We start from the raw sequence: 10,556 nt of genomic DNA on the forward strand, positions 1-10,556 counted from the left end.
GATACATCCATTTTGCATCATGTTTTCCTCTGATCTTGAACATGAATATAATGTGTGAATAGTTCCCTTTGTTCTTGAGGACATGGGGGAAGTCTAGTTATAAGTAATCATGTGAAGTCGGTATTCGTTCAATGTTTTGATGATGTGTATGCTGTTGTTCCTCTAGTGGTGTCATGTGAACGTTGACTACATGAAACTTCACCATGTTTGGGCCTAGGGGAAAGCATTGGGGAGTAATAAGTAGATGATGGGTTGCGAGAGTGACATAAGCTTAAACCCTAGTTTATAAGTTATTCTGTATGCGCCTGATTTGGATCCACATGTTTCATGCTATGGTTATATTTATCTTAATTCTTCTTTCATAGTTGTCGATGCTTGCGAGAGGGGTTGATCCTAACAGGGTTCTTTGTTCAAGTAAGAACAACACCCTAGCACCGGTCCAGCCACATATCAAATTACCAAAGTAGTGAAGGTGAATCAACTAAACATGATGAACGTGACTAGACAAGAATTTCCGCGTGTCCTCCAGAACGCTTCGCTCATTATAAGAAGTACTCTTTGCTTATCCTTTGCTATAAAAAGGATTGGATCACCTTGATGCACTCTTGTTACTATTGCTACTTGTTACAAATCGCCTTGCACAAAACTATCTGTTACTACTATTTATAGCATTTGTGAAAGTGTTAGTTATCGACTAGTGGGTGGTGAATAGGTGATTTTTATGAAAGTCTTCGAAATAGACAATGTCTTCAAACACGCGAAACTAAAGCAGCAACTACACATGATACAACAGAAGATAAACTACACTAGACATGCTAATGCGTCACAACAGTTGAAGTGGTATGCAAAGACAAACAACAACTAGGTAGAAGAGAGCAGTGCAGTAAGTGTAGGGGAACGCAGCAGAAAACAAAAATTTTCTGACCTACGCACCAGCCCAGGACCACTATGGAGACTGCATACATGGTTTGATCTTTTTGTTACCGACTCGTAGCGCAGCGGGAAGTAGAGTCGATGATGATCGGCGGTGCAGATCCCCGCAGCTAGGATTTACAACCTCCCAACCGCGAGGATGTATACCCTCATCTGCTCCTCAGACAGCCCTCCGGGAGGCGGTCGAACAGCCCCTCGGACGGTGTCGCGGACAGCCCTTCGGGAGGACCTTCGAAACTCGAACGGTCACTCGGACAGCCCTTCGGGAGGACCTTCGAAACTCGGACGGTCACACGGACAGCCCTTCGGGAGGCACTCACGAACTAAGACCGAAACTACGATCTCTCTACAGAGTTGCACACATACGGTGTCATCTATCCGGCAGGGCTTCGCCGTCCAGAACTAGTTCCTGCCGGAACCCAGACAGCCTTACGGCTCTACGAAACTCTTTTCGTGGGAGGGAGAGAAGAAGCCAGATAATGCATGGCATGTGTATGAGAGCAAGGGATGAGTGTGGAGGGCTTCCCCTCCACCTCTGTTTATAGGAAATCCCAAGGGGGTAGGGTAGTTTCACAAAAAACCCAAAATGCACATGAATGAAGTCCTTCCACAAGGACCTAGGAGTGAAACCAAGGAACAAGAGGGTCCCCAAGGGGGGATACCCCATGTGGCCGGCCACACCCCCATGAGGGGCCCAAAAAATGGCTCCTATCCATCCATGTCATCCCCAAGATCTTTTGGAGCAAAGCCCCAAAAGGTGGCTTTCCATAAAGTAACCATAAAGCTGATTTTCACTATTCACGACGACATTTTTCAGCGTATGATCGAACTGAAAATATTTATGTGGGCTAAGAACATTTCCAGTACCCACTAAAATGATTTTCAACGCGTTCCGAAACAATTCCGGTTTTAGTGATTTTCATCTGCGAAACGCATCTGAAGTGGCTCCGGCAGCTCCGGAACATTTCCGGTTTTTATCTCAGAAAATTCCAAAAAGCTTCCAGAATGATTCTGGCATCCTCCAAGAATTATCAGGCATGTGCCGAAACCAATTTGACTTAATGGTGTATCCCGAAACAACTTTTCGGTATCATCGAAACTTATCCGATGACCTCTCTCTGCGGTACGATTCCGCTGTCCGAAACTTTTCGGTGTCCGAAACTTTTTCGGTGATTTTCTCTCAGACTCCCTGTCTAGTATTCAGCAGATAGATGACCCTTAAGCGTGTGACCCTATAGGTTCGGTGAAGTATAGACATGACCCGGAACCCCTTCCGATCAATGATCAACATCGGAGCCGTGGACACCCATATTGACCCCTATACCCACACGAATAAATATTCGAGTGAACCTCCAGTTGCCGTGTGCTATTCCTGTTGCTTCGCGATATGTTACAAATACCCGAGGTGAGACATGTTGGCATTCCCGTGGATCAACAACTTGTCCACTATGCTAGTTACCTCGTTACCGGTATTGTTCTCTTTTCTCGTTATCGTGTTCCGGCATCCCCGTGATCAAATCACAAAGTGTCTGGCCAGACGATGATGGATACCGTAACACCGAGAGGGCCTAGAGATATCTCTCCATCGTTGGAGGAGCAAATCCCAATCTTGAGCTATCAAGTTACTTGACACACTTTTCCATGAACCCGTAAGCCGCCGTAATAGCCACCCATTTACGGATGACGTTTAACAAACCCCAAAGTTCATGAAGCAAGCATGAAGAAACTCGATACTCTCATGGTCTAAGGAATCATGCAAACGTTAACCATCTCTATGTTATGTACCAATAAACTTGTGACGAATGTATCTCATAGCATAACATCAATTCGGGTCGATTCAACACAAATGTCCTTCCTGACATTGTGCCCTCAAAGTTGCTTGGCATAGACATGCCCATGATTGGGAAAACATAATCATCATGCAACACTTGAGCTAGTCTTAGAGGCATGACTAGGAATACATTTTATCGTTTATTACTCCACACGTGCATATGGGTTCTCCCCAGAGCCTTTATGGATATACGGGCTCGGGAACCACAACAGTTATAGCATGGAACATAAACATAATTATGAACAGGGAGATAATCAATAACATTTATTATTGCCTATAGGGCATATCTCCTACAGTAAGATAGTGTGAAGAAAGAGAAGCAGTCTAAGGGTAAGTCTTCACACAATATCTTCGAATAGAACGAGCAGACAAAGTCTTCACGAAGCTAAATAGTAAGTAAAGGAGTGAAGTGATAGAACTAGGTGCTCGGAGAAGACACGTGAATTGTTTGACCAGTTCCAACAGTTGTGACAGTTGTACGTCTGGTTGGGGAGGTTGAGAATGAACTCTGAAGACCGCGTCTTCACTTTATTTCCCTTGAGTTAAGACTCGCAGATCTCACCCAATCTCTCTGGTAAGTCTTCAAGGTAGACTTCCAAACCTTCAAAGACTTCATTCACTGGCAATCCACAATGACTCTTGGATGCTCAGAACACGACGCCTAACGGGCTGGAAGATCACAGTCTTCAAGTGTAATAAGTCTTAGGTTCATGCGGAATAGAAAGGCTTCAGTGATGCTCAATCACTTTCGGACTCTGCATGTTTTGGGTTTGTCCTTGCAATGATTATCTCTCAAAAGCTTCGGAGGCGGGTTGCTCTCAAACGACAAAAGTCGCGCACTAAGTCGGAGCAGCCATCAACTTATGGTGGATGTGGTGGGCTATATATAGCCAGGAGGCAACCCGACATGATATGTCTGGAATGACCCTGGGTCATTGGGGAACTAACACGTGTCCAACGATCAGATTTCAAACACACGCGATAGCTTTACTTGGGCTTTAAGTAAAGTTGACTCAACCAACTTTGGATGAGATTTTCTCTCATTGTCTTCACTCGAAGACATATGATTTTATGTTGAGCATCACGTCAGTTTCTGATTTTGTTTATCTGGACCCCACATAATAGTATGGTGGTTCCTATGACTCAAAAAAGAAGAAAATGAAACTACCAAAAGACTATGTCTTCACACTTCATTGTCTTCAGGCGAAAGTCTTCGTGGACCATTGTCTTCAAGATGAATGTCTTCGCGAACCACCATTATCTTCAATATCTTCATACATTTTTAGGGGTCATCTTTGATGGGTAAACCGAATCGATAGGGACTTCTACCTGTGTTATCTTGTGAATCTCACAAACACATTTCTCCCTCAACCAAGTTTGTCGTCAATACTCCAGAAACAACAAGGGGTGGCACTAGATGCACTTACAATTTGCAGAGAATATCTTGCTGAAAACCACTTGTCATTTCCTTCTACTCCTTGTTGGGTTCGACACTCTTACCTATTAAAAGGACTATGATTGATCCCCTATAGTTGTGGGTTGTCGGCTCCCACCACCAAGGCCGCCGCCCTGGCATCCAAGACCCCGACACTACCCCACCCGAGACGCACAGCTACAATGAACGAAGAGATGAGAGGAAAAGGCCACTCCTTTACCATTACTGGATGTCCCCCAGCCCCAAAAGCCACCCTTGGTTTGGCGAGAACCGGTCACCACCGCCCCGCCCTGCCTCTCCCGAGCAATGGACGAGCTCCTCGGTGGCACACCAACAACCAACGGAAGGCAAGGATGATTCCACAGCCCTCTTGGCAGGGGAATCGTCCCTCAACGGTGGACGCCAGCTGGGAGAGAGCCAGCCCTCTGATGATAGGAGCACACCATGAAGAGGGGATGGATCGAAGGATGAAACAGTCCACCTACAAACAAGTCGGCGCCGACGGAGAAGCAAACTGTCGCTGCAACTGGAACCGCCAACGTGTCGTGTAGCCACAAGCAGTAGGAAGGCCACGCACCAGACCACACCCGCGCCACCGCAGCTACCACGTCGAGCCATTGCTCTATCCCGTGCCGGGCGCCGGTACAAAGCCGCCAGGTCCGACCAAGCACGCGTCCACTGGCCAGACCTCTGCCTGCCAACCCCACCGCCAAAGCAGTAACAGTCGCGCCGCCGAGATATGCAGCCCCCACGGGACCCTCCTGCTGCCCGATGGGCCAGATTCCACCAGCCGCCGCCACCATAGGCAGTGGCCCCGCCGCGCCAACCCTCCGTGCCCGGCCCGCAGCTCCATAGCACCATCGCTGAGCTCGACTTGCATTGCCGCACCAGGATGAAACGTTGCGCCGCCACACTGGATCACCGGCCCGCATCGAGCCCACACACGATAGGGGGAGAAAGGGTCCCGCCACAGCCAGCACCTACCGGGCTTTGCCCGGTGGCGCGGACCGGCGGTGGCAAGGAGAGGGAAGAGAGGAGTGGAACTATGGGGCCAGCGCCTAGGGTTGGCCCCACGGTTGATCATGGGAGTGACACGAGGGGAGGGGGTCGCAACAACCAATTCTCTTGCCGAATCGTCAAGAAAATGTAGAGCCTGTTTGGAACTGCTTTGCTCCTTAAAATTCAGCTCCGCTTGAGAAAACACAAGCCAAACAGAGTAGCTCCATGATATCCCGCTCCACAAAAAAAAACAATCTGGGGTACAAATCCCAGTTTTTTAATAAGCTCTTCAAGGGGTGCTCCAAAAAACTTTATAAGTTGGAGTTGGGGGGAAATTAGTCACCACTGCCACCAGTAAGTGGATACCCCGTCGTTTCCCCCCCTCATTCAATCAAATAGATCCTTTCCATCAAAATTCCCATTCTTGAGGCTGGAGCTAGATGGAAGCCAAACATTCTCTTTGGTAGTGCTACAACTTTTGTATGAAACTGCTCCAAAATGGATTGGTGGAGTGGAACAGATTTTGGTGAAGCAGAGCTGTACCAAACAGGCCCGTAATCAATATGTTCAGCCTCAATTTTCAGGAGGGTCCTACTGAGTTGTATTTCAGTGAGTTCCAAGGGGAACAAGGCGATATTGCCTTTCTCAAACTGATCATCCCAAAGGTGCTAGAGGTTGCCGTGATTATGATGGCAACTTCTCATCCTGGTTGATCTGAAAAATTTAAGACCTCCATGTTTTACTGAAATCTGCTGCCTCACTTTATGATTTATTACACATGAGAGGATGCATATAGTGACGACACTAGCACAGTTGTTTTTCTGTTCCAGCAGGCTACTTGGTGCTTTGTGCTAGTTCCATGCATGGAAGTATTGATCTGTCATTTCTCCAACGCCATACTTTGAGGCTTCAGTTATGCATGGTGGTATTACAGTGGAGACTTCTCGTGTTAAATCCATCCGCACCATGGTGTCTAGTGGGAATCAGATTTACTATGAACTGATTATTGGCAATGCCGCGTAACCTGTATATGTTATTAGTTTGCATGCCTCAGTATGTGCTCCTTGCAACATTTCATTGTGACAGGTTTGCACATTGCATATCCTAGTTTCCTGATAATTATGCACATCAACGTACACTTATGTACACTTGCAAATTTTGGTGCAATTTATCTTGACAGTATGTGTTCACTTGCAACATTTTGTGCAAAAAGTATACAAAATAAAATTGTGTTCGTTCAAAAATAAATTGTGTGTCTCTGAATACATACTATTCACTCTCACCACTACTTGCGGAAGGTCAGTGATTATCCACTGGAACCAGGAGGGGACAAGCATAAATAATTTAGCAGTCGTTTCAAATTTCAAAGTTGCAGCAATAATAGGCCTCAAACAAGCTTTTGCTGCAAAGCATGGAGCCTACATCTCAGTATGAAACACAGACAAGCAGAAGCATGGGAAACTTGCTACAGCATTTGCTCCAACTGTAAGATACACAAGTTACATCTTAACAAGAACATGAGAAAACAATATGCTGGTCGCATAGGCTACATTCTACATTATTACTTAAATTAACTAATAAATATTGCAAGAAAAAGTAAGACACTATGAGAAGTTTCCACTGCATGAGATGAGATTCTCCTGATCAGTTCTTAGCGGGGAGAGCATTCGTTGTCCATGATCCGAGCTCGGTTGTCCAACTCGACGAAATGCTTCAGGTCTTTATAGGGCAGCACCTTGGCATCTTTCCTCCGCGGCTCGCCCAGCACCGGACGCTTGTCGATCAGGTGCCACAGCCAGCCAGGGTACTCAGAGTCTGGTTGGATCTTCGGGTCAGAACCCTCTTTCAGGATATTTGCCCCAAACACACACGTACTCTTCATTTCTTTGCTGAGCGCGGGTTTAGTGTCAGACGCGCCACCTTTTCCACCCTTCTTTCCCTTGGTCGCAACCACAAAGCCTCTTGTCCCCAGCAACTGGGATAGTGAGGAGGCTTGCTGGCACCGAGTGAGTAGAACAAGTTTGACCGTTGAACATAAAAATAGAAAAGCCAAGCCCACTGCTGCTCAGCCGCTCACATGGGCCGCACGGGTCGCATGCATGCATCGCTACACAAGACAACACGAGCAAACAACACAAAATAATCTGCCAACTCGCACGAATTGTAATGCATTTGATCCAATGCTTGTCAACGTGAAAGAGACCAAACTATATCTCAGCTAGCTGAGTTTTAGCAAAACCGTATTTGTTAATCGCGTTTAAGTGGATGCTAAGGGATCCCATCTTTGAGCCGAGGCGTCCATTATAGATCCGATGGGCCACGTAGTAATTTTCAGACTTTCATTAAAAAAGGCATTTTCACTGGACACTTCGCCATAATCTACAAGAGTTGGAGAATATGTATCACCCTTTTCTAGTCCGAATGAATGTCACAATTAACGGTCTTAGGAGTATCCGATGTCAAATGAGGCAAAACATGAAATAAACTTCTGAAATTGGGTAACTTGGAGTAATTTTACTAAAATAAGATAGTAGTTATTTGAGCACAAATATGGTGTATAAAGAGGAAATTTACTCAAACTTTCAAAGTTTCAATACTCCCGCATCAAGTTACGGTGGTACATATGATCCTATGTTATCTAAGAGCGGAAACCCAAAGCCGGTCACCTCAAATCATACTCAAACATCCATGGACGTGTCCAACCAGTGCTCGAACAGTAGATAGAAGAAAAAAGGTAATAGAACCGGAGCCCTCGTATCATCTCTATACATCCGAGCTGTCCATGAACCCTCATATTCAGACTATATATGGGGACGATATGAGGGCTCGCGCACGCGTCTGGATGCACATGATCAGTCTGCCACGTAGGACGTGGCCCACCCCAAACCATATTTTCTCTTTCTTTACTCTTTCTTTTCTTCTTCTTCTTCTTCTCCTTCTTCTTCTTCTTCTTCTTCTTCTTCTTCTCTCTCTCCATCTTCACCAATCACATGTATGTGACCGGACATATAGGGGTGAAAATGAGGAGCATGGTTACATGAATGGACATATAGGGGCTCACAATGACACGCCCGGACATTGACCGGACACATCCACAGACATATGAGGGGCCAAAATTACCAAGTCCGGCCATGGATGCCCTAGCTCTCCACGACCTTACATCAACGACTTGCCAAGGAATAGTCAATTCATTAATAATTCAATATATGCCGAATGTGTGAAAGGCCATGATAAAAGATATTTTGAGCTACATTATAGACTTCTCGGTGAATGCCTTGACATTGTTGTGTAAAGTGAAGAGGAATAATACTCTATCAACACATGCATACATAATATGCTATGGCTATTTTTTTTTGATAAATGACTTTATTACTTAAAATATTTAAACATTACACCCGACCTCTGCATAACTGAAGGCGATGACTATTGAGTAGTTGTGGATAATTGGAGGTAAATTCATCTTGATAAATACTTGGCTGCAAATTCAGCAATATTCTTATCGGAACTCCCTCCTTCCTGCATTGCCTCTTTGGCCATCTTCATCCATTTTGTGGCATTTTTGCGGTATTCAACCTTTCCCTCCCCATCCATCACCTTCCTGATGCACCTCTCCACCTCCTCCCTTCTCACCAAGCCTTTCTCATCTGTGTGCATCCCCACGCCGATGCCCCATGCGCTCTCCACGTACTTTGCCGTGGTTGGCTGGTCGGCCGACCTCGGCATCGCCACCATTGGCACGCCGGCAACAAGTGCTTCTGTCGTTGAGTTCCATCCACAATGAGTCAAAAAGCAACCTGTACATCCAAAGTTGGCAATATCATTGGCAAATGAATCAGATAACTAGTACTGTATTTGTTTAGAACCTACGTAGTACTTATCAAAGATTGACAATTTTTTCATACCTGTGGCCTTATGCGCGAGAACCTCAAGCTGGGGACACCAAGGGACAATCAATCCATTTTCCTTGCATCTGCCGTGGAGTTCTTCAGATATCTTCTGTGCCTCGTTGGACCTCACGACCCAGAGAAATGGCCTGCCTGAATCGCAGAGCCCATTTCCAAGCTCGTCAAGCTCGCCGGCGTCGAGGCTGTAGACCGTCCCGTAGGACGCGAGGACTACCGAGCAAGGGGGCTGCCGATCCAGCCATGCCATGCAGGGCGCGTCGCTGCTGAAGAAGCTGACGCCGTAGGCCTTGTTGGACGGCAGGCGGCCGTCGTCGAGGAAGAAGGACGGCAGCGTCGGGCCGACCGTCTTGGCGCGCCATCTGGACTCCATGTACTCGGCCTCCTGCGGTTCGAGGTCACGGAAGGAGTTGACGAGCACGTCGCCGGCGTCCTCGAGGCCCTCGAACTGCCGGATCGACACGTCTAGGTATTTGGGGTACAGCTCCGGCGACACGAGGAACGGCGACAGGTCCTCGGGCCCGAGGTCCACGCTCACCGCGCCCCGGCGACGCAGCGCGCTCCCGTCGGCCATCGGCAGCGGCGCGCGCCCCGCCCACGCCTCCCCGTAGATGAGGTCCACGGCGCACGACTGCGACATGAACGCGGCGGTCGGCACGCCCGCGGCCTTCGCCACCCGGGGCGCCCAGGACATGTGCGGGTCGTAGACCATGACGGACGGCGCCCTCCCGGCGAGCGTCTCGGCGGCGATGACCTGCGCCAGCGTCTCTGACCCCACGGCCTCGGCCCTGCGGCAGTACTCGACGGGGTCCGGGCAGGAGGCCATGCCGCCGGCGTCGAAGCCGTCGGAGAAGGCGGCGACGCGGAAGGGGTCGCCGGGGGGCTGGCCCGTGGAGAGCACGTAGCGCGTGGCGGCGAGCGTGGGGCGCAGGCCGTGGTACGCGAGGCGCCGGCCGAGCTGGAGCATCGGGTTCATGTGGCCTTGCGCCGGCAGCGGCACCAGCAGGACGTGCGCACCGCCCCGGTGCTCATCGCCGGACGACGTGGTCGCGCTCTCCATGTCTCTGTTTTCTCAGACGAAACTCTGTTTTGCTCTGCTTTGGATGTTGCAGTCAAGGGAGTGAGTGTACCATGAAAGTGTTGGCAAATATATAGGGGCGCTGCAGGATTGGAGTAGAGTGGCGGGCAAGTAAGATACTATGGGATGGGAAGCTTCTCCGAGCATGGCTGTGACCTACCAACTCACTTTCACGCTTAGTTAATCACGTTGACAGGGAAGGTGCTCATGTAGTTTCCCCATGCCAGGACTTGCTCTTTTTTTCAAGAACAAAGACGCAAGATGCGTCCGGCTTTATAACTTAATAAAGCCCACAACAAGGCGAGTAGTTCACAAGCTTATCAGCCAACATAGCACCGCAGCGACCACATATTCATGCCGAAATACATAGGAATGAGC

General features: G+C 48.2%; 1 protein-coding gene across 1 annotated transcript; it reads right to left on the reverse strand.

Moving 5' to 3' along the window:
• Nucleotides 1-8,544: 8,544 nt before the first annotated feature.
• LOC109758361 (UDP-glycosyltransferase 79) lies at nucleotides 8,545-10,206 on the reverse strand. Its single transcript, XM_020317213.4, has 2 exons — nucleotides 9,101-10,206; nucleotides 8,545-8,992 (listed from the first exon to the last, which is right to left on the reverse strand). Exons 1-2 carry the CDS (start codon nucleotides 10,158-10,160, stop codon nucleotides 8,655-8,657), a joined length of 1,398 nt encoding a protein of 465 aa, XP_020172802.3. The 5' UTR covers nucleotides 10,161-10,206; the 3' UTR covers nucleotides 8,545-8,654.
• Between the last annotated feature and the right edge of the window lie 350 nt (nucleotides 10,207-10,556).

Source organism: Aegilops tauschii, chromosome 2 (assembly GCF_002575655.3).
Source record: "Aegilops tauschii subsp. strangulata cultivar AL8/78 chromosome 2, Aet v6.0, whole genome shotgun sequence".
In the NCBI taxonomy this organism is placed as follows: domain Eukaryota; kingdom Viridiplantae; phylum Streptophyta; class Magnoliopsida; order Poales; family Poaceae; genus Aegilops; species Aegilops tauschii.

Bases quoted from the DNA above. Each gene is read 5' to 3' on its own strand.
- LOC109758361 (XM_020317213.4), bottom strand. From the start codon at position 10,160: ATGGAGAGCGCGACCACGTCGTCCGGCGATGAGCACCGGGGCGGTGCG. The intron at 8,993-9,100 runs GTATGAAAAAAT...TTGGATGTACAG, and splicing joins TCTCGCGCATAAGGCCACAG to GTTGCTTTTTGACTCATTGT.